Source organism: Littorina saxatilis, linkage group LG1, assembly GCF_037325665.1.
Source record: "Littorina saxatilis isolate snail1 linkage group LG1, US_GU_Lsax_2.0, whole genome shotgun sequence".
Taxonomy (NCBI): Eukaryota; Metazoa; Mollusca; class Gastropoda; order Littorinimorpha; family Littorinidae; genus Littorina; species Littorina saxatilis.
The window spans coordinates 101,226,594-101,250,839 of NC_090245.1; the positions used below are offsets into that span (position 1 = coordinate 101,226,594).

The following is a 24,246-nucleotide window of genomic DNA, read 5'->3' on the forward strand; positions in this document are numbered from 1 at the left end:
AGAAAGCACTTTCGATTTCCGCGTTTATGTTAGGTATTATTCAATACATAGACAGAAGCCAAAATAATTATCTGAACAAAAACTACTGATGCGTTTTTCCCCCCGGCTGATCCGGACAGGGGCACGGAGTGAAAGACACCGTTACTTACGAGCAAGGTGTCCGCATTTAGCATTGTTTCGGTTTTTTTAGTGTGACGTCACGTCGTACGGGTAGTTCCCCGAAAACAAACTTTCCTTTTGAGTTTCCACAGATGCTTGAGGGATTGCACGTAATACGCATATTGTCCGCCTACGTCGTATGCATTAGTTTGATAATAGGATTGATCATTCCGTATTGTGAAACGGTACGTAGCATTTTGCATTAGCTTTTTTTCACGACTGAAATGCAGGAAATACAGAAAATTATTCAGAATGTGGCGGAACACTCACTGATAGCATTTTTACTTTGTGATAAGGTTATGGTTTTGTGACTGTTCAGTTTCAAAGAAATATAATCTTGGTTTTACATTTAAATTTAAATCAATGTTCAGTTGTGCGTGGCTGATACTGTGACAGAGAAATTACTTAAATATCTTAGTTTTTTACTGCAAAAAGGCACTGCGCATTTTTTTAAGTAACTATTACAAACATGTACAACTCAAATAATGTTACTTTTGGGAGGAAATTGGAACACATTGTTTTCAAAGCTAGAGTGTCTCTTTGCAATTGCATGCAATATGTTTACAGGTTTGCCAGTTGAACAGTTCGTGTTTTCATTTTGTTTCATATTTGTCTTTTTATTTCTGTTATTGCAAACTGTGTGACTGTGCGTGTGTGTGTCTCAATGTGTGTGTTTTGATCAGTGTGTGTAAAAGACAATGACAATGAGAAAGAGAGAGAGATGCATGCTGACATAGTATTTACATCGGTGTGAAACATTTGCAGACTTCTGGCACTGGCACAGCAGGATCAATTGTCATAGCTATGGAACTGTTAAGAAGTGCTTGGGCAAAATTGAAAGGGGTAAGTATCTGTCTTACGATGTCAACTTTGAGGAGTATAGTACGGGGACAGAGACATGCAAGGTTATTCTGTCTTTCAAAACATGTTTGGCAAATGCCTGCATTGCTAGCAGTGGCACAATAGTGATACGTTTGTAATCGAGCCAATACATGATGACCTTACAACATCATGTGTATGATTCACACATTCTGCTTGCACTATGATCGAGGAAGAGTAACAGGATTGGAGTAGCTGTTCTTGATCTGTTTAGGTCAGGAATGCATTGTTCTATGCTGTTATTTTATATTTTTGCCTGTGACAAAAGGTGACATTTCCAATGCTGTACCGTGTCACAACTGACAATATGTACTTTACCAGTACCAGCATGTTTATTCTAGGGAATCTGTTTTCTTGCTGGTTTTCTCAACACTTGTTGAAAATTGCCTTTCAAATGGGTTTTAAGGGCACAAGCAGTGTAATTTGTTCTGTGTTTTCTGCTAAGGGAAAATCATTTTCCAGTTTCATGTCCTTGAAGAATGTTTCACACATGGACACAACTTTCGCTGAGTGTTATTCTTGCATTTAGTTTCAGTTTGATTATAATTATGTATCTCATCCAGACCTGGGAACTCATACGATTTTGCCGTATTTTGTGCGCTTGAAATTGATTGTCTAAAATACCATCAGTGCAGTCGTTGGGAAAAAAATACGAGAAAAATTCCTAGACTGCTTTTCTTCACAAGCGCATCCCAAAGTCGATCCAGTCTGTTGACACATGATTACAGTTTTTCTCAGTAAACATTGAAAGAAGCGTTTGTTTTAAATGTATTGGTAAACTTAACTGACGGTGCAAAGGACACTACGTTGCAAGCCCCTGGAGCAATTTTTTGATTAGTGCTTTTGTGAACAAGAAACAATTAACAAGTGGCTCTATCCCATCCCCCCCCCCCTTTCCCCGTCGCGATATAACCTTCGTGGTTGAAAACGACGTTAAACACCAAATAAAGAAAGAAAGAAAAAAGTGCAAAGGACCCCTGCGAAGCATTTTTGAATCATGGATGTTCAAATGGTGTGTGGAGTACGCTCATTTGTTTGAAAATACACCAAATTTGTTTGAGAATACTCCAAGTGCAAAACAGGGGTTCCCATATATCTGCTCATCTCATTGCTGCATGTTATATGATTGAATAGCTGTTCACATCAATCATAGGTGGCTGCATTTTAAGTGTGTCAATTAAATTACGAAGGGGATTCATGTATATCAGAGGGCAGCTATAGGAGAGGTTTGTAGGAACTATGTCAATCAATCACTAAAAAAAAATAATTCTTGGTGGAGAGGTATTTGAAAACAGCTTTTATTTTTAACTGTCACTGTTAATTGTTGAAGTTTTGGTTTTCAGGTCTTGGGACAGAGAGGTGAAGGTAGGTTGTGATGTTTTGTTTGTTATGAACTGCAGCAGCTTGAAGCTTAAAAAAGTCTATTGGGAACACAATACAGCTTAAAAAAAGCTGTCAGCAACTCAGTGGGAGATGATTGTACTATGTGTAATGCCTTTCCTTGTATAGTACTTTATATGTGCAAATGTTTTCTTATCCTTTGTTATTTAAACAAAAAAGGGAGTTTTTGTAAAGCTTCCCGTGTGATTTCTTTGCGTGGCCATGGTACTAATACATGTACAGTGCAACCTTAAAAAAAAACTACAAAAACAGTTAGTCCATCCATTGTGGTCATTTCATCTTGAACAAAAAGAAAACTGATGAACTGTAACTATGACAATTGAAGAATGAAACATTAAAGTTTGTTTTATATTCAGTTATTTTATCACGTAAGTACCTGTGTGAGAAGTATACATGTATATTTTCACTGATTAGACAACATTCAGTTATCTTGAAACAATGTATACCATTTACAAAGACTACGTGTAACATTGTTCTGATGTTATTGATGAGACAAAGTAGTCCTTATGTGTGTGTTTTGTTCCCAGACATGCCCAGGTATACATTCCCTGACACTCTGGAAGAATTTGGCTACCATTTCAATGAAAGTAAGTTCTTTTCAAAATGTTGCTGTATTTATAGTGCATGGGTGGGATTCTTCCAGTATATGCCGGAAATCCGGATTCGTAATGTCTGTAGTGATGTTGTTTTGGTTGTTAATTGTATAAATCCTTCAGCATCTGGGGGACCCCCTCCCCCCCCTCCTCCCCCCCCTCCTTCCCCCCCTCCCCCCCTCCTCCCCCCCCCTCCCCCCTCCCCCCCTTGCATGTTCAGAAGCACACTGTTTTCTTTTTGTTTTTAGTCTATATAAATTTGATTATCCATGAAGTCTCCCTCAGCAGTGTTAAGGAATCGGATGCAATGGTGTGCCACACAGATTTGAAAACTGTTGTATGAATTTAATTGCTTGGCGTGGTTTCTTGTGGCATAGCTAATTACCGTTTATACCCCAGTCACACAGCGCTACGTCCTTACCACGACCATGCGGATCACGCCGATGTGAAAAAGTTATCAAATCGGGGCATATCGCTGTCAAAATCCAGCACATGGCAAATAAAAAACACACCACATCACGACTGCACTGCACCATGACCCGGCTACGCTTGTTTTGTGCAGTTCAAAATAAGCTTAAGGAGAGCATTCAGCTTCCCGACCTAGCAGATCCCACCCTGATCAAACCACGTTCATGGAGATCCTCCCACAATTGGCCACGCTCTCAGACACTTTTCCAGCATAGTAGAAGCGGCGTATATGTGTGACTGGGGTATTAGTCTGTAGAAAACTGTATTGCCAATTTTTTGGCTTACGTAAGTGTAGCCTATGCGATGCTAACTTTTGTCTGTCTGTGCGTGTGTGCGTATGTATGTATGTCTGTGGTAGAAACTTTAACATTTGACTGAACACCGAAATACTAATTTTACCTGGTTATTATTTAAGCAACAGCTTCAAAGTATTGAAGCAATGATCAACATTTCGTCGGCACGTATGTAGTTAAAGTGTGTATCCAAAAAAAACGGGTGGTGGGGGTTTTTGGGGGGGTAAAAACAGGTGACTGGTTTGTGTCGTGTGTGGTATGTAGACCAGGTCAGGGGTCAAGGTTAGGTCAGATCGCGTGAAGGATTGTGGTATAGATACAGTTATCACCGAGCTGCAGTTCGCCGATTCGGAGAAGACGATTTTACATTGTTCGGTTTCGTAGCTCCAGAAAAATAGATAAAGAAGATACCAAAGGAGATTTCCTACAGGTTAATCTACACAGCGTGTTTCCAGTGTCTGCGCGAGGAAGCGCAGCGCTGTCGAAAGCGCAGTGTCGATCTGGCCATCTCAGGCAGTCGTGTAAGTAAGTAGGCTACAGACAGACAGATCTAGATCAAGTGTCTTGCACCGTGTCACCTATGCCGACTGTGTGTGTGTATGTGTGACGGAGTGATTGAGTTTGTGTTACTTTTTATATTTAGTCAAGTTTTGACTAAATATTTTAACATCGAGGGGGAATCGAAACGAGGGTCGTGGTGTATGTGCGTGCGTGTGTGCGTGCGTGTGTGTGTGTGTGTGTGTAGAGCGATTCAGACTAAACTACTGGACCGATCTTTATGAAATTTGACATGAGAGTTCCTGGGTATGAAATCCCCGAACGTTTTTTTCATTTTTTTGATAAATGTCTTTGATGACGTCATATCTGGCTTTTCGTGAAAGTTGAGGCGGCACTGTCACGCCCTCATTTTTCAACCAAATTGGTTCAAATTTTGGTCAAGTAATCTTCGACGAAGCCCGGGGTTCGGTATTGCATTTCAGCTTGGTGGCTTAAAAATTAATTAATGACTTTGGTCATTAAAAATCGGAAAATTGTAAAAAAAAAATAAAAATTTAAAAAACGCTCCAAATTTACGTTTATCTTATTCTCCATCATTTGCTGATTCCAAAAACATATAAATATGTTATATTCGGATTAAAAACAAGCTCTGAAAATTAAATATATAAAAATTATTATCAAAATTAAATTGTCCAAATCAATTTAAAAACACTTTCATCTTATTCCTTGTCGGTTCCTGATTCCAAAAACATATAGATATGATATGTTTGGATTAAAAACACGCTCAGAAAGTTAAAACAAAGAGAGGTACAGAAAAGCGTGCTATCCTTCTTAGCGCAACTACTACCCCGCTCTTCTTGTCAATTTCACTGCCTTTGCCATGAGCGGTGGCCTGACGATGCTACGAGTAAAATGGCATTGCGTTCAGTTTCATTCTGTGAGTTCGACAGCTACTTGACTAAATATTGTATTTTCGCCTTACGCGACTTGTTATTTTATTTCTTACGTGAGCCTTGAAGGCTTTGCCTCTTGTAAATACTTATTTCTTGGTAAACAGAAGGGGAGCTGGTCAACGAAGATGGTGGAGGATTTCAGTTTGTGGTCAAGGAAGGTGACCGCAATTATAACCAGCAACATTACGACGCCCTTGGAGAAGTGAGTTGTGATTTCCTAAGACTTAATTTTTCCGCTGCTGGTAATGAGTGGTTGTGTTTGAGATGAAATTGTGTACTCCTGCAATATGCAGCAGCTAAAAGCCTTGGATATTTTGGTGTCATAAAGCATGGTATTGTGAGATATTAATGTCATCTAGACTTATATCTTCAAGCTTGATATGTATGCATCACTCTGACTACATGTAACATGGAACATTGGAACCCCTTCAAAGCAAAACAAAATGTTTTTACAAGGATTGCTTAAAATAAGCACTATGCTTGAGTGAGAAATCCTAAATGCCATATGTTGTTTATTTCACGATAAAAATGGAATAAAGTCTTGTTTAAACCAAAGCCAAACAAAAATGGGCGCACATTTTAAACCCCACTGTCCATATTTTTGCACCATATTTAATGTGTTTGAATGTTTTACAGTTGGTGACTGAGTACCTGTACAACATAATGGAGAAAGAGCTGCAACTAGAGAAAATTTACATTCCTGTGAGTACATTGTTATTTCCCTTTTTTGCTTTATATCAAGAAGTTGTGCTTTTTAGCGATAACATGTGTATTTTGGGTACATTTATTAGTTTGCATGATGAATTTTAATTGTGCCCAAAATTGGCTTTGCTAATCTTTCTCCTTCGCACAGAAGAGCCCAGCCCCCCCCCCCCCCCCCCCGAAAGACTTCCTGTTTTAAATCTTTTCCCTTTTTAAGCCTTATTTTCGTTCTCTTCAGATTTTCTGTTCATAAAGTTGTGCATGTATCCAGGCAGAACTCCCTTTTTTTAAGACCTGATTTTCTCAGATTTGTGTAGGTCTTGGAAGGGGAGTTACTCTGTGATTGTTCTTCACAATTGGTGTCATCATGACACTGACATTCTAACTCTTTTCACTTGCAGGTGGATGCCAAGAGGGAAGAACCACAGAGCTTCATCTTCAAGAGCAAGGACGCGCTGGTCAGCGACAAACTGATGGTTCTCATCCACGGATCCGGTGCCGTCCGCGCTGGCCAGTGGTCTCGGAAACTCATCATCAATGAAAACATTGACACAGGATCCCAGCTTCCGTACATCCGCCGTGCTATGGATGACGGTTATGGCGTCATTGTGCTGAACCCCAACCTGAATGAAGTCACAGTCAACGGGAGACCGGTGAAGATAAGGGTGAGTATGAACTCCTTAGGATGGTAGTGTATTACAGAATACAGAATCTTTATTTTGCCCAAGGTGGGGAATTTGTGATGACATTGCGGTTAAGAAACACTTCAATCCAGCCATATGCACCAACACACGCATGAACACACTGATCAACAGCATTAATTTAAAAACAACAGTGGACAGCATAAGTTTAAAAATACTTTCACTTAAAACCAGCAGTATACACTCAAAGCTTACTCGCCTCAAGTCACACACACACATACATACATACATACACACACACACACACGTATGCACACAAACGCACACACACACATCACTGCCTCATGCAATTTTATAACGTGATAGAAATCGCAGACGCTGGCTTTGTAACCGCGGTTGGTTGCTATTGGTTTGGGTTTTCGGCCTTTAGGTAGTGCAGGGGAATTTTCTGTATTTCCTAGATTAGTGCAGGTGTAACGCGTTCAGCTTTCTCCAGCATTCAGCTTTCTTATTCGGCCTCGTTGATCTTGTATAAACTCCACACTGAAAAGTCCCCCTCCCTTCCATAGTACTGATGATCGAGCTTAGGTACTTTACATTCATGGGGTCAAATTCGTTCAACCAAAATTTTTATTTCAACTGAGAAATTTGCTTCATACAGTAGTACTCCCCCTGTTTACGACCACCCCCTTTTTACGACTTATTTTTCTACCACGGATGCGTTCTACTATATAATGAACCCCAAGTGAACGATTCACCCCAAAACGCGACTTACGACAAGCTTTTGGGGATGAATTACGACTTTCGCGCATTTTCAGTCGAGCAGACGAAAACACAACATGGCGGCTCTCGTGCAACTACCGCGAGGAAAAAACAACAACGAAATCTCCCGCGCTCGAGATCCCAATACATCCGGTTTTCCTCTGTACGCTATCTTGTCACGACGACTTCTTGACAAACGAAGATTCACGAAAGAAAGAGAAAAGCGCCGACTCTTGAGTAGAGAGCTAATAAAGTAATCGCTAATTGAGCGAAATGGCAATCCGCGGCGACTTTCTTAGGAGTCCGGAAGATGCAAATCTTGTGTATCGTCAAGGATAAGGACTCGGTGTTATCGAGATGGTGAGAAGGATAGTGAACCGAAAGTACGCAAAGAGAGGTGCCTGTACAAAAACCTCAACGATCGTGTATGGGACAAGTTTAGCGATGCAAGGCGAAGAAACATTCATGTGAGCGGAAAGATAATTCGGGAGAAAAGTCGTTATGCTTTCTATGAGTTAGGACATTGGGATTTTACTGGTTGCGCCACAATGTCAAATGTGCTTCACTCAGCGGGGAGCAAGCATTACGCCATGAGTAAATTTTCTTTGAAATTTGAGTTAAAGTTAAAGTTGTTCTGCTGTAATGCGTTTGTGTGTGTGTGTGTGTGTGTGTTGATATGACAGTAAACTGCAACTGTGTGTTTGTGTGTAAACATGACAGTACAAGCGCTTGGAACTTTACCCACGGAATACGCACTATATTCAGTCTCAAGTATGATATCGAATCAGAAAACGGAATGCTGGGAGAAAGCTGAACGCGTTACACATGCTGTAAGTTGGAGGAAGATTACGACCAATGTCAAATGTGCTTCACTCAGCGGGGAGCAAGCATTACGCCATGAGTAAATTTTCTTTGAAATTTGAGTTAAAGTTGTTCTGCTGTAATGCGTTTGTGTGTGTGTGTGTGTGTGTGTGTGTGTGTGTTGATATGACAGTAAACTGCAACTGTGTGTTTGTGTGTAAACATGACAGTACAAGCGCTTGGAACTTTATCCACGGAATACGCGCTATATTCAGTCTCAAGTATGATATCGAATCAGAAAACGGAATGCTGGGAGAAAGCTGAACGCGTTACACATGCTGTAAGTTGGAGGAAGATTACGACCAAATGCATACAAAAGGACAGATGTTCATGGTAAAGATGCTGATCTTCTTTAGCAGTGTCCTCCGAGTAATTAACCCTGACTGGTGTCATTACTTTTCAGATAAATATGCTAGCCTCTTTGAGAACCGTTTTAACTGGAGATAATACAAGTTTACATTGAAGCTTCTACTGGACGTTTCTCTGAGGGTGTGTTTTATCTGCTACATGTATTAGTTGTAGTGTTATTGTTCCGTCTTTTAATTTTTACTTTTTTTCTTCTGTTTTACTGTTTGTAATGTTGGCGGAAACACTTATAATTTATTTTTATCTTTCAGGAAAGCAAAAGTCCAGAAGAGCATGGTGTGAATGTGTGGCAGAACTTTGTTCTGACAGCTAAGGCAAGCAGCATTGTCATCGTGGCTCACAGCTTTGGTGGCATTGTGACATGTCACATGGTAAGTGACATGGTCCATATGAGTAGTGGTACAAGTACATTTGTGACCCTCCACCACGGGATGAGTCGCATGTCACTTTTGCATGATTTTCATATTTTTACATTTACATAAAGAGTTTTTTATGCTCTATCCAGTGGTGAAAACCGTTTTAGAAAAGAGCGAAAACTCTTTGAGTTATAAGCCTGTGACTAAGGTGACCCTCACACTGTTACCAGACACTCCCCGGACTTATATTAAGCCTAGCGCAGAACTGCGCGAGGTGACATGCGACTCATTTCGTGGTGGAGGGTCACATTTATTAGCACTGTATTGTGTGAGGGTGGGTTCTATTTGGGGTTGGGTTGGGAGGGGGGGGGGGGGGGCGAGGCTGAGAGTTGGAGGGGGGGGGGGGAGGGGGGACTGAGAGAGTGAGAGTAATTTTGTGTCCAAGAGCGAAAGGGGGCAGAAAGAATTAAGAGCCACTCAGATCATGAGTGTACAGTGAAAACCTTTAAGAACCCCCAATTAAAAACTCCCTCCCTTTTACAACCTCAGTTGTTATTCATTTAGATGTCTGTTCACATCCTGTGTACAACTACCCCCATTTATTTTTAACACTCCCTCGTTTTTTCTCTGTTTTTACATTTAGTCAAGTTTTGACTAAATGTTTTAACATCGAGGGGGAATCGAAACGAGGGTCGTGGTGTATGTGTGTGTGTGCGTGTGTGCGTGCGTGTGTGTGTGCGTGCGTGCGTGCGTGTAGAGCGATTCAGACCAAACTACTGGACCGATATTTATGAAATTTGACATGAGAGTTCTTGGGTATGATATCCCTGAACGTTTTTGAGTCACTTGAGAAAAAGTGACTCTATGTAATCGGTCAGTGTTAGTCTGTCCGGCCGGCCGGCCGGCCGGCCGGCCGTAGACACCACCTTAACGTTGGACTTTTCTCGGAAACTATCAAAGCGATCCGGCTCATATTTTGTTTAGTCGTGACCTCCAATGACCTCTACACTTTAACGATGGTTTCGTTGACCTTTGACCTTTTTCAAGGTCACAGGTCAGCGTCAAAGGAAAAATTAGACATTTTATATCTTTGACAAAGTTCATCGGATGTGATTGAAACTTTGTAGGATTATTCTTTACATCAAAGTATTTACATCTGTAGCCTTTTACGAACGTTATCAGAAAAACAAGGGAGATAACTAGCCTTTTCTGTTCGGCAACACACAACTTAACGTTGGGCTTTTCTCGGAAACTATAAAAGTGACCGGGCTCAAATTTTATGTGAACGTGACTCCCAGTGACCTCTACACTTTGACGTCTGCTTTGGTGACCTTTGACCTTTTTCAAGGTCACAGGCATGTCTTGAAGGAAAAAAATTGAAATATCATATCTCTGAAACTATTCATCGGATTTGATTCAAACTTTATAGGATTATTCTTTACATCAAATTATTTACATCTGTATTGTGTTGTGAATAGCAATTTCTTCCTGTCCATCTGATGCCTCATATAATATTCAGAACTGCGAAAGTGACTCGATCGAGCGTTTGCTCTTCTTGTTTTCATTTTTTTGATAAATGTCTTTGATGACGTCATATCCGGCTTTTCGTGAAAGTTGAGGCGGCACTGTCACGCTCTCATTTTTCAACCAAATTGGTTGAAATTTTGGTCAAGTAGTCTTCGACGAAGCCCGGACTTCGGTATTGCATTTCAGCTTGGTGGCTTAAAAATTAATTAATGACTTTGGTCATTAAAAATCTGAAAATTGTAAAAAAAAATTATTTTTTTCTAAAACGATCCAAATTTACGTTCATCTTATTCTCCATCGTTTGCTGATTCCAAAAACATATAAATATGTTATATTTGGATTAAAAACAAGCTCTGAAAATTAAATATATAAACATTATTATCAAAATTAAATTTTTGAAATCAATTTAAAAACACTTTCATCTTATTCCTTGTCGGTTCCTGATTCCAAAAACATATAGATATGATATGTTTGGATTAAAAACACGCTCAGAAAGTTAAAACAAAGAGAGGTACAGAAAAGCGTGCTATCCTTCTCAGCGCAAGTACTACCCCACTCTCCCTGTCAATTTCACTGCCTTTGCCGTGCGCGGTGGACTGACGATGCTACGAGTATACGGTCTTGCTGCGTTGCATTGCGTTCAGTTTCATTCTGTGAGTTCGACAGCTACTTGACTAAATGTTGTATTTTCGTCTTACGCGACTTGTTATTTCTGTTGACATATTTGTTTACAAATGTGCACACTCATTGTCTGTATGTCATGTTAATCTGTGCGGTCATAATCTTGTTTAGGCAGAGAAATTCCTGGAGGAGTTTCTGCAACGGGTGTTCTGCGTGGTGTTCACTGATTCCGTGCATTCAGCTGACAGAGGCCGTTGGTCCCAGCCGGTGAAAGACTTCATGCAAAAGGTGATTTTTGAGTCACTTGAGAAAAAGTGACTCTATGTAATCGGTCAGTGTTAGTCTGTCCGGCCGGCCGTCCGGCCGGCCGTCCGTAGACACCACCTTAACGTTGGACTTTTCTCGGAAACTATCAAAGCGATCGGGCTCATATTTTGTTTAGTCGTGACCTCCAATGACCTCTACACTTTAACGATGGTTTCGTTGACCTTTGACCTTTTTCAAGGTCACAGGTCAGCGTCAAAGGAAAAATTAGACATTTTATATCTTCGACAAAGTTCATCGGATGTGATTGAAACTTTGTAGGATTATTCTTTACATCAAAGTATTTACATCTGTAGCCTTTTACGAACGTTATCAGAAAAACAAGGGAGATAACTAGCCTTTTCTGTTCGGCAACACACAACTTAACGTTGGGCTTTTCTCGGAAACTATAAAAGTGACCGGGCTCAAATTTTATGTGAACGTGACTCATTGTGTTGTGAATAGCAATTTCTTCCTGTCCATCTGATGCCTCATATAATATTCAGAACTGCGAAAGTGACTCGATCGAGCGTTTGCTCTTCTTGTTTTAAATTATGGTGGTTTTTGTGTGTGTGTTTTTTGTTGTTGTAAGGTGATCAGTATGTTTTAACATTGTGTCAATATCTGACTTAATGTATTATGCGATAGACTGGGAATTTTGACAAGATGAGGGTGTATGTGTGTCGTGTGTGAGCTTGTGTGTGTAGTGGAATTTCCAGAAAACTGTTGGACAAATGTGCGTGAATCTTTGCATGTAGATTCTTCCGGATGATATCCCCACACAGGTTTTCTTTTTCTTCATTTTGTTCCATATAGATGTCTTTGATGATGTCATATCTGCCCGTTAAAAAGAGTTGAGGCTGCACTGTTGTGACCACATTTTTCAATCAAAACCATTGATTTTTTTGCTAACTGTCAATTAAACAATCTTTGACCCAGTGTGGACTATGGAATTTTATTTCAGCTTGGAAGCTTAAAACTTAATTAACTGATTCATTAATCAAAACTCTGCTTGAAAATGAAATTGCCAAAACAGGTTCAAAAATTTGATTGGCTTGATTTGATTTTTTTAATTATTTCCTGATTCCAAAAATATATACATATTATGTGTTTTAGTTAAAAAATGTGCTCAGAATAACTTGTGCAAATTAGGTTCAGTTTGCTTTAATCACCAAGACCGCTGAGTCAGCATCTCTGTCGAAGGGGTTTGGCCAGCCCAGGAAGTCGTATGGGTCCCATAGTATGTTTCAATCTTTAAAGCTGACAGATTGACGAAATGTTTTGATCTTGCCTTGCGGGGCGGGGACGTAGCTCAGTCGGTAGCGCGCTGGATTTGTATCCAGTTGGCCGCTGTCAGCGTGAGTTCATCCCCACGTTCGGCGAGAGATTTATTTCTCAGAGTGAACTTCGTGTGCAGACTCTCCTCGGTGTCTGAACAACCCCGTGTGTACACGCAAGCACAAGACCAAGTGCGCACAAAAAAGATCCTGTAATCCATGTCAGAGTTTGGTGGATTATAGAAACACAAAAATACCCAGCATGCTTCCGCCGAAAGCGGCGTATGGCTGCCTAAATGGCGGGGTAAAAAACAGTCATACACGTAAAATTCCACTCGTGCAAAGAACACGAGTGTACGTGGGAGTTTCAGCCCAAGAACGCAGAAGAAGAAGAAGATGATCTTGCCTTGCACAACTTGTTTTACTCTTCTCCCTCCGCCAACCCCCTCCCTTTTTGGTTCTCTCTTAAACTGTGTGTGTACATGTGTGAGTGTGTGCCCTTGCACTTAAAAGACTTTGTGACAGAGGTTCTTATCTTTTTTTATCAGCATGTATATGTCTGTCTCTCTTTCATTCTTTGTGTGAATGTATGTTTGTGTTTGTCCTTGTGCGCATGTACGTGTGTTTGTTTGTGTCTATGTCTGTTTGGGTGGGCCTGTGTCTGCGTAATTGTGGGACAATGCGTGCACCTATATTTGCATGTACATTGTAGCTGATGAAAATATGATGACCATGATGTTTCAGAGGGCTGTGAACTTTGCCTCTGCGTACGTTCCTCTGGACACTATGCTGGATGCTTCAAGTCCCGATGATTGTCTCTCCGTCTCTGCAGGTAGAGTCTGCTATACTTCAGCGTGATGTTATCTTTATCTAGATTCAAATAGACAAGAATAAGTTGCTTTATTGCAAAATTAAGACAGGGATTCCTTCTCAGATGTGAAAACCCAGTGTTAGTCACACCAAATGATCTAGTTCTTTGCGGTGTGTATGCATTTTTGCATGATTCTATTTAAACCTTACCGTAACAGTGTTATTCTCAGACCTTTGTCTTTATCGAACGACGCATACTTTTATGATCTGATGCATTGCTTTGACCATTTGCTTGTCAACCCTCTGATAGTTGATACGAAGGAGCGAGATCTTTCGATCATTAATTTTTTTACTGAACGGATGAAGCCAGGGCATTTTGATCTATACATAGTTTCAATCCAGGGCCAACTGACTTTTTGTTATTCAAGCATGGGAACAACACTACCTTACCCCTACCCATTTCTTCCCCACCCCATCCATCCCACACCACCTTTTGATTTTGCAACCAGATGCTTGGATCATTTTATGAACATGTTTTGAGCAGGAAACTGTCTTACAGATGCTAGTTAATTCCTTGCCAGTCAAATCTGACGCTTGGTAATTTATTTACTTAACAATTTATATTTGTGTATTTAATTATATTTAGTCATTTATTTATTTTTGTTTGCAGGCACAAAGGAGCATGAGAGGACTTCTCACGCATGCATTGACAGCGCCTTCAAGTTCATTCGCGACAACTTCGACACGTGGATCATAGATGGCAGCATGGCGCCTCGCGACTTCCTGCCCCTTCCTGAAAACTTGGAGGACTTCAGCCCTGCAAGACAATGGGAAGCAAAAGTGAAGAAGGAGGAGGAAAAAATGAAGAAAGAGGGGGATGAAAAAATGATCAAAGAGGAGGATGAAAACATGAAGAAAGAGGAGGAAGCAGCAAAGAACGGAGAAGAGGAATCGGAGTCAAAAAACGGAGGAGCTCCAGGGTCAGGAGAAGACCCACGGGAGACCCAGAAAAATCTGAAGGATGGAGAAAAAGACAGAGACATTAAGGCGGAAGAAGACCAGGCAAAGCAGCCAGCCAAGGAGAGCTCAGAGGGTGGGCAAGGCGAAGGGAACGCTGAAGGTGAGAAAGCAGAGAGCACATCCAGCCAGCAAGGCAACGAGAGCACATCCAGCCAGCAAGGCAACGAGAGCACATCCAGCCAGCAAGGCAACGAGAGCACATCCAGCCAGCAAGGCAACGAGAGCACATCCAGCCAGCAAGGCAACGAGAGCACATCCAGCCAGCAAGGCAACGAGAGCACATCCAGCCAGCAAGGCAACGAGAGCACAGCAAGCCAGAATAAAGTGGAGAGCACCGAGGGTGAGCAGTACTCTGGTGAGCAAAAGGAGGAGAGTGCAGCTGGTGAGCCAGAGAAAAAGATCACAGGGGATGAGGAGAAGCAAAAGCAACCCGAGGTACCAAAATCTGAACTGTAAATTTGTCTCATTTGCAGAGAAGTCAGTTGTTTACAGTCCCTGACCGTAATTACATGTAGTGTGGAACTTGTCCAATAGGACCACCCAAGGGATGGACCAAACGTGGTTATAGACAGGTTATCGTTATTGAAAGGTGAATTAAATGGAAAGAAACCTCATTGGGGTTTCCTTAGGGTGGTAATAATGGGCAGGTGGTCGTTAGGCCAACAAAAAAAAATAGTCTGTTTACGGTAACCCGACCGACCCTATTTTTTTCGCGCGACCCTAGACTTTTTTTTGGCATTTGGGGGGGGGAAAAAAAAAAAAAGCCAAAATAACGTAAAAATATGTTTTTTTGGGGGAAAAAAAAAAAAAAAAAAAATCACGACCTACCGACCCTATTTTTTTGGCCTATGTTACCGTAAACAGACCTCTTTTTTTTTTTGGCCTTATCAAGAGGTGGTCCCCAGGGCAGGTTAGACTGTAGTCTCAAATCAGTGTTGTGAAATGAAGAGATGCAGACATTTTATTGTTGTGTCTCCTGCAAGGGTTTGATTTTTTTCTGCTTTTGCTATCCCTTCTTAAAAAATAATGTGAGGCTTTTTGGTCTTGGTTTTGCTTGCTGTATCTTCAAGCTTTATGTTCGACATGTCAACGATGCGTGTGTTCCTGTGCATATTCACAGCAAACATGGCAGTGTTGTGTCTGTAAAGCTGTGGAATTGGCAACTGCAAGGTTACACTCTAGATTTGCAAGTTCACTGCCATGAGCTGTATTAGTTTTTGAGCACATGTGTTATTAATTAATGACGTTGGCATGTTTTTCTCTCGATCAAATGTGCCTGTTTTGAAATGCAGTACTGCACCATGCAATCATACGAAATTATATTGAGCCCTTTCGATTTTTGTTCATTTTCATTCATCCAGTCATTTTGTCCTTGTTTTTCTCCTTATTTTTTATTGATGTTTTTTTTAATTCATTTAAAAAAAAAAAATTAAGTGGAAAATTGGAAGAGCAGTGGAGATTGTGCAAGAGAAGAAGATTTAAAAGTATTTTTTAGTTTATTTATTTATTTTTTCATTAATTTGAATGCTTTGTGCACATGGGCGCATAAACATTTTCATGGCGCCATATCTTCACCATCTACATATCAAAACAGCCGAAGTGTACATATAACACAGATACGTGTGGATTCATTGAATGTGAACTTGAAACATTTTGTGGAATGATGTAAGAAATTACATTATTTTGTATCCTTCATATGATACTTGAATTAATACCTTTGATTGAGTATGTTTATTTGGGTGAATGTGTTTGTGGATGTTTTTCAAATACCTGACGTAGTTTAAAATGTAGTCAAGTTTATAATAAAATGATCAAATCATGACTTAATTGGTCAAAATAAGGCTAAAGGAGAAAATTGAATAGAAACATTGTAATGCTTTGGATATTTTATAGTTGAGTGAGGATTTGCATTGAATGTGTAACAAATGTATTGTGCCATATACACAGTTGGGATATCTGTTTCAGATGTTTCTAGTTTTCCTGATCCATGTTTCCATTACTTAACAGCTGAATTAAGTGAAAAAAGGTACAACCAAAAATGTCATGCCCAGGCACTTAATTGATAATTCACTCAGCAAGAAACACACACATGCATGCACACACGCACGTACACAAGCATGCTTGCATGCACGCGCACACACACCAACCCACCCACCCACCCCTGTTACTGTTACGCTCATTGCATCATCACTTTAGCTAACTAGTTTATTATCTTCGAATTGAGCCGTGTGAATGTGCTAAATTGCTTGGAAGCTATATTTTCTAAACTGACCACTATTACTACAGTCTCCCAGTCGTCTAAGATAATACACACATGCATGCACACACACTTACACAAAGTATGCACACAACTAGGTTTTTTGGAAATCCACCATTAACATTTTGGTTTGCAATGTAGTTCCAAAGTTTAAATGATTTGCTTTTTGAAGTATATGGACTTTTGGTAAATAACCTTTTCAATCTCGGAGGATTTATACACTGAGGAATAATGCAGGAGGAAGGGTCTAGTCTTATTTGTAAGATTGTCTGTTTGTTTAAATTATCATATTGGGAATAATTATAATGGTAACTCAATGTTTTTCTATTGCAACATTATAAATTTGCGTACGCAGTAGACAGCTTTTGCAGATATAAAGAGATAGAGGGTGCTATTCAATCACAATGTGATTTTGAAGAGGACAGGTGCTGTTTTGTTTCTTGTTTTTATATTTGTATTTTTTATGTTTTTAGAAGAAAAAGATAGTTATCTGATAATCAATTTTGTGCATTAGTTGAAGGACCATGAAGACATTTCACAATTTGTCCGAATTCTAATAGAACACGCAAGAGTCGTGGGTCATTTGAGTTTTTCTTTTTCTGTACTTCTGGGCATCTTTAGACAACTATGCTGTCTTTGTTTTTAAGTGTTTACAATAAAGAAAACATTGTCTGTATTTTCTATTGGCAGTTGTATTAAAATTTGAAGAAGAAACAAGTCGCGTAAGGCGAAAATACAATATTTAGTCAAGTAGCTGTCGAACTCACAGAATGAAACTGAACGCAACGCAACGCAGCAAGACCGTATACTCGTAGCATCGTCACTCCACCGCCCGTGGCAAAGGCAGTGCACGTGGAATGGACAAGAAGAGCGGGGTATTCGTTGCGCTGAGAAGGATAGCACGCTTTTCTGTACCTCTCTTCGTTTTAACTTTCTGAGCGTGTTTTTAATCCAAACATATCATATCTATATATTTTTGGAATCAGGAACCGACAAGGAATAAGATGAAAGTGTTTTTAAATTGATTTCGGGGAAAAAAATTTGATAATAATTTTTATATATTTAATTTTCAGAGCTTGTTTTTAATCCGAATATAACATATTTATATGTTTTTGGAATCGGCAAGTGATGGAGAATAAGATAAACGTAAATTTGGATCGTTTTATAAATTTTTATTTTTTTTTACAATTTTCAGATTTTTAATGACCAAAGTCATTAATTAATTTTTAAGCCACCAAGCTGAAATGCAATACCGAACCCCGGGCTTCGTCGAAGAGTACTTGACGAAAATTTCAACCAATTTGGTTGAAAAATGAGGGCGTGACAGTGCCGCCTCAACTTTCACGAAAAGCCGGATATGACGTCATCAAAGACATTTATCAAAAAAAAGAAAAAAACGTTCGGGGATTTCATACCCAGGAACTCTCATGTCAAATTTCATAAAGATCGGTCCAGTAGTTTAGTCTGAATCGCTCTACACACACACACACACACACAGACAGACGCACATACACCATACCCTCGTTTCGATTCCCCCTCGATGTTAAAATATTTAGTCAAAACTTGACTAAATATAAAAAGAAGTTATTATATTTCAGCCTTTTACATGTGCAACGTGCTTTAGGTATTTTTACAACTTTTTTGGGCATGTTGAACACACATTTTTGAGTCACTTGAGAAAAAGTGACTCTATGTAATCGGTCAGTGTTAGTCTGTCCGGCCGGCCATCCGGCCGGCCGTCCGTCCGGCCGGCCGTCCGTAGACACCACCTTAACGTTGGACTTTTCTCGGAAACTATCAAAGCGATCGGGCTCATATTTTGTTTAGTCGTGACCTCCAATGACCTCTACACTTTAACGATGGTTTCGTTGACCTTTGACCTTTTTCAAGGTCACAGGTCAGCGTCAAAGGAAAAATTAGACATTTTATATCTTTGACAAAGTTCATCGGATGTGATTGAAACTTTGTAGGATTATTCTTTACATCAAAGTATTTACATCTGTAGCCTTTTACGAACGTTATCAGAAAAACAAGGGAGATAACTAGCCTTTTCTGTTCGGCAACACACAACTTAACGTTGGGCTTTTCTCGGAAACTATAAAAGTGACCGGGCTCAAATTTTATGTGAACGTGACTCATTGTGTTGTGAATAGCAATTTCTTCCTGTCCATCTGATGCCTCATATAATATTCAGAACTGCGAAAGTGACTCGATCGAGCGTTTGCTCTTCTTGTTTCAGATTTTTGAATTGTATTGTCTGGATACTGTATTGTTTGAAATGTGAGATACTGGTGCACGCATGCATGCGTGTATGCATGCACGCGTGTGCTTGTGTGTGTATGTGTGTGGTGATTTAGGAAGGAGGCATGTCTATATATATATACGTACATTAATTGGTACTTCTTCATTGATTAAGAATAATTATAGAAGTCATAAAAAGTGCAAAAATGTGTCAATAAAATATATGGAAAATGAGTTATCAGATTGGAGTGTGTGTATGTGTGCATGTGTGTATACATTTATGTTTATTGTGTTCATGCATGTGTCAATAAACTGGGGGCTCGGTAGCTCAGTTGGTAGAGCACTGGACTTGTGATCGGAAGGTCACAGGTTAGAATTCGGGCCGGGACGGACACGGGTCAACTTTATGTGCAGACCGAGAGACGGAAGCCATGTCCCACCCCCGTGTCACCACAATGGCACGTAAACGATTAGGGCATTCTGCCATAAGTGCAGATGGCTGATACCACCTAAACACGCATACACTTGTGTATCTTGTTAAAAGCCGTGCGTAAAACTCGAATCGTATAACCCATATCTTGTCCTCAAGAGGCGAAATATTTAGCATGCTCACTTTCCTTTCCCTATAAACTCTCTCCTACATGTGGACATGTAGTTTGCGGGCAAATATAGTTCTCTCTATTTCTTTAAGGCCAAAAAAAAAAACCGTCTGTTTACGGTAACATAGGGTGAAAAAATAGGGTCGGTAGGTCGGCTTTTTTTTTTTTTTTTATTTTTTTTTTTTTCTTTTTTTTCTCTCCCCTCTCTATGTTTCACAGTCCATTTCTTCTCATCAATCCCTGTTTTTGCCCAACATAACTATAAACAGTACTTTGAGCTTACCTCCCTTCTGTCGTCTGCTGTTTGAGCGCAAACAGCTCTATTTTGGATGCGTTTTTTGTTTTTTTTCAGACGATCCAAAAAAAAGATTAGGGTCGGGCCTAAAAACTAGGGTCGGTCGGGTTACCGTAAACAGACCTATTTTTTTTTTGGCCTAACTGTGTCTTGTCTTGGTTTGTTTCTTTTCATACATGTTTTATTTGAAATTCCTGACTGTTCTCAAGATATAATGTTAGTGTTGAAAACAAAGAGTTGGAATCTATTTTAATATGGTGCAAAATTTAACAGGGCAATAAATGAATGGACACTTTTGACATTCTGCTGAAGATAACGTGGAATGCCCTTTCAAATCACACACACACACACACACACACACACACACACTTTTGAAACAACCATGCTGAATGACTGATATTGATTAACAATGAACATGGTGGGTTCTTTCAAGGGAGGCTACTCGCGTACAACTCTCTCGTACGTGAAGTCACAGAATTTTCTCAGTTGCTGTGAACGCTTCAGACGACAAACAAGAAAGTGTTCGTCTTTTAAAAGTAAAAGAAAGTGTCTTCAGACTAGACGTTCGTGGTCTGCTTCACGATGACGAACGAAGCAGAATATGATAACGTGAAGTCAATGGTCGAAAATCTTCACATGGGCGTTGTAAAACACCTGGGTTGGTTTGACTTTTCTTGACAAGTTGGTGTTGAGGATAGAAATGGAAAGGGAAGAAGAATGTCTGACTCGGAGGAAACAGAACCTTCTTATTTTCCTTCTTTCTTCGCCTTCATACTTTTCATTTTGGGAGGGTGTGTGAGAGTGTCTAACTATGGGTAAAGATGGACTGTGTGTCAGTTTGTGTTGAGTCAGCACAGTCATCAGTGTGTTAGTGTTAACTAACGACCTGCTTCTGGAAGGGGTGGGGCGGCGGGCGGGGGTACGGGTGTGCATACACACAGATCATGTAAAAAGGATGTGTCTTCAATTAAATAGGAATGAGGAAATGTACAAAATGTTTGTCCTGAGTCAAATAGGAATGATCACATTAGGAGAATGAGAAGATTTATATCACATGGTTGTCACAATCTGAACGTTCAGTGATCAACACATACTATTAAAATTAAATCAATGAAACATTCATTGTACTGTAACCAGAATTTATCTTTACTTTCGTTTCGTTCCTATTGTGCTACGATCCGCAAATTGTAATGTTCTGACCTCGCTTTCGCAAGTGTCGTCTGCCAAACCGGGCAGCAGCTAGCTCCTAGCTCTGTCGGCAAAACCCGTAAAACACAACAAGTAAGCAATCTTATTCTTTATATATGAGGACTAGCAGTTAAGCCCGGCTTCGCCCGGGAGTAAGCGGAGCCCTGTAGCAATTTAAGACGCTCGCTATCCCATTATCATTAGCTTTACCTCCTTTGTTTGGATACAAAAAAAGAGTTATCTCCCTTACCTTCTAGAAATTTCCGGAACTGTCCAGTTAATTTTTCTTTCTTCATTTCTTCCCCTCATAGGAGCAATAGCGAGTCTCTAATATCACTGGCATGATGTACTATCTTGTTCCTGCCTCTTGCCATCTCAGAGGTATGGCGACCACAGACAAAAAAGAGTTATCTCCCTTACCTTCTAGAAATTTCCGGAACTGTCCAGTTAATTTTTCATTCTTCATTTCTTCCCCTCATAGGAGCAATTATAGCGAGTCTCTAATATCACTGGCATGATGTGCTTGCTACAGATGAACAGTAGGCACTGAACTGGTCTTGCACCATATAGGCTGTATTCAATAAATGGGAGGTCCATAATCTGAGAAAGGAAACAATGAATCAAGAAACTAAAACCCAGGTGCACATCTGCGGCACCTAGGGAGTGTACGTGCACACTATCTTGTTCCTGCCTCTTGCCATCTCAGAGGTAAGGCGACCACAGACAAAAAAGAGTTATCTCCCTTACCTTCTAGAAATTTCCGGAACTGTCCAGTTAATTTTTCATTCTTCATTTCTTCCCCTCATAGGAGCAATAGCAAGTCTCTAATATCACTGGCATGATGTGCTTGCTACAGACAAAAAAGAGTTATCTCCCTTACCTTCTAGAAATTTCCGGAACTGTCCAGTTAATTTTTCATTCTTCATTTCTTCCCCTCATAGGAGCAATAGCAAGTCTCTAATATCACTGGCATGATGTGCTTGCTACAGATGAACAGTAGGCACTGAACTGGTCTTGCACCATATAGGCTGTATTCAATAACTGGGAGGTCCATAATCTGAGAAAGGAAACAATGAATCAAGAAACTAAAACCCAGGTGCACATCTGCGGCACCTAGGGAGTGTACGTGCACACTATCTTGTTCCTGCCTCTTGCCATCTCAGAGGTAAGGCGACCACAGACAAAAAAGAGTTATCTCCCTTACCTTCTAGAAATTTCCGGAACTGTCCAGTTAATTTTTCATTCTTCATTTCTTCCGCTCATAGGAGCAATAGCGAGTCTCTAATATCACTGGCATGATGTGCTTGCTACAGATGAACAGTAGGCACTGAACTGGTCTTGCACCATATAGGCTGTATTCAATAAATGGGAGGTCCATAATCTGAGAAAGGAAACAATGAATCAAGAAACTAAAACCCAGGTGCACATCTGCGGCACCTAGGGAGACTGTACGTGCACACTATCTTGTTCCTGCCTCTTGCCATCTCAGAGGTATGGCGACCACAGACAAAAAAGAGTTATCTCCCTTACCTTCTAGAAATTTCCGGAACTGTCCAGTTAATTTTTCATTCTTCATTTCTTCCCCTCATAGGAGCAATAGCAAGTCTCTAATATCACTGGCATGATGTGCTTGCTACAGACAAAAAAGTTATCTCCCTTACCTTCTAGAAATTTCCGCAACTGTCCAGTTAATTTTTCATTCTTCATTTCTTCCCCTCATAGGAGCAATAGCGAGTCTCTAATATCACTGGCATGATGTGCTTGCTACAGGTGAACAGTAGGCACTGAACTGGTCTTGCACCATATAGGCTGTATTCAATAACTGGGAGGTCCATAATCTGAGAAAGGAAACAATGAATCAAGAAACTAAAACCCAGGTGCACATCTGCGGCACCTAGGGAGTGTACGTGCACACTATCTTGTTCCTGCCTCTTGCCATCTCAGAGGTAAGGCGACCACAGACAAAAAAGAGTTATCTCCCTTACCTTCTAGAAATTTCCGGAACTGTCCAGTTAATTTTTCATTCTTCATTTCTTCCGCTCATAGGAGCAATAGCGAGTCTCTAATATCACTGGCATGATGTGCTTGCTACAGGTGAACAGTAGGCACTGAACTGGTCTTGCACCATATAGGCTGTATTCAATAAATGGGAGGTCCATAATCTGAGAAAGGAAACAATGAATCAAGAAACTAAAACCCAGGTGCACATCTGCGGCACCTAGGGAGTGTACGTGCACACTATCTTGTTCCTGCCTCTTGCCATCTCAGAGGTATGGCGACCACAGACAGACACACAGACACACAGACACACAGACAGACACTCTCTTTTATTATATGTATAGATAACAACTCAGTATTATTATATTCTAGGTTTTATATGACCAAGACTTTGATTTAGGTTGGTTTTGATGCCTTTCATTTGTATTTAGATTTCGTGACTCGAAGTGCCAGTTTGGTTGTGGTTACGTCAGCGACTGACTGTGTGGGCAGTTTAACATCACTGCCCAGCAAACATTGCACCCTCGGATCGCATGCGTAAAACACTCGGCACGAATTTCTGCACTCGAATCGAGCGCGTCACGCATGCACAAAATCGAACACGGATTTCTGCACTCGAGTCGAGTGCGTATCGCATACGTGAATGCGACATGCTTTCATGCGTGAAAACGCATGCGATACGCATACGATTTTGTAACTCGTCTCGCATGCGATACGCATGCTTTTTATGACGCTATATTTCTCGTCATTGTGTGACGCGTTCCTTACGAGCTCTATTGCATTTGACCTTGGACCTCCATATTAGGCCGAAGATTTGACGTCATTACTGTTGGCGACGATGCCCTAGCCTGTGCAATCTTTTAGCTCACAGTCCCTCTGAATCTTTTTAAATTAAAGAAAAGCCAAATCCTCAGTTAGAAAAATGAAAGAAAATCGATGATGATCCCACAGAAAACTCAAACTCATGTTTATATTTTATCAGCGCTAATTTCTTTTCGAAACATTTTGCTCCGACATCTTCACTTCCGGTTTTTCGAAATCTTATCTCACGACTGGTTTTGCTTGTAGATGACTCTCTAGAATTCACAATCTGTAGATCTGCATTTAAAAGGTAGCATACAGTGTGAGAGAACACTTACAAAGGTCAAAACTGCGTTTCAGTAACAGAATCAGTGTAA

At 40.3% G+C, this 24,246-nt stretch overlaps 2 protein-coding genes across 6 annotated transcripts in view; both read left to right on the forward strand.

Annotated features, from left to right (window-relative positions):
* Nucleotides 1–5: 5 nt before the first annotated feature.
* Nucleotides 6–16,183, forward strand: LOC138947960 (cotranscriptional regulator ARB2A-like). Of its 2 annotated transcripts, none has more exons than XM_070319487.1 (11): nt 6–344; nt 925–1,002; nt 2,382–2,403; nt 2,967–3,026; nt 5,349–5,446; nt 5,881–5,946; nt 6,348–6,611; nt 8,828–8,947; nt 11,252–11,368; nt 13,405–13,492; nt 14,141–16,183. In XM_070319487.1, the coding sequence occupies exons 1-11, from the start codon at nt 252–254 to the stop codon at nt 14,944–14,946; spliced, it is 1,812 nt and encodes a 603-aa protein (XP_070175588.1). In that variant the 5' UTR covers nt 6–251; the 3' UTR covers nt 14,947–16,183. The 2 variants fall into 2 exon arrangements, with proteins under 2 accessions (XP_070175588.1, XP_070175596.1); XM_070319495.1 differs by having other exon boundaries at nt 18–156.
* A 4,167-nt stretch (nt 16,184–20,350) lies between these two features.
* Nucleotides 20,351–24,246, forward strand: part of LOC138947669 (tubulin polyglutamylase complex subunit 2-like) — a 41,903-nt gene continuing 38,007 nt past the window's right edge. For 2 of the 4 annotated variants that reach the window (XM_070319199.1, XM_070319218.1), the window contains exon 1: nt 20,352–20,540. In XM_070319199.1, coding sequence (XP_070175300.1) covers nt 20,465–20,540 — 76 coding nt within the window. In that variant the 5' untranslated portion in view covers nt 20,352–20,464. Of the gene's footprint in view, nt 20,541–24,246 lie in introns of all 4 variants that reach the window. The other 2 variants (XM_070319206.1, XM_070319215.1) reach the window with 2 other exon arrangements.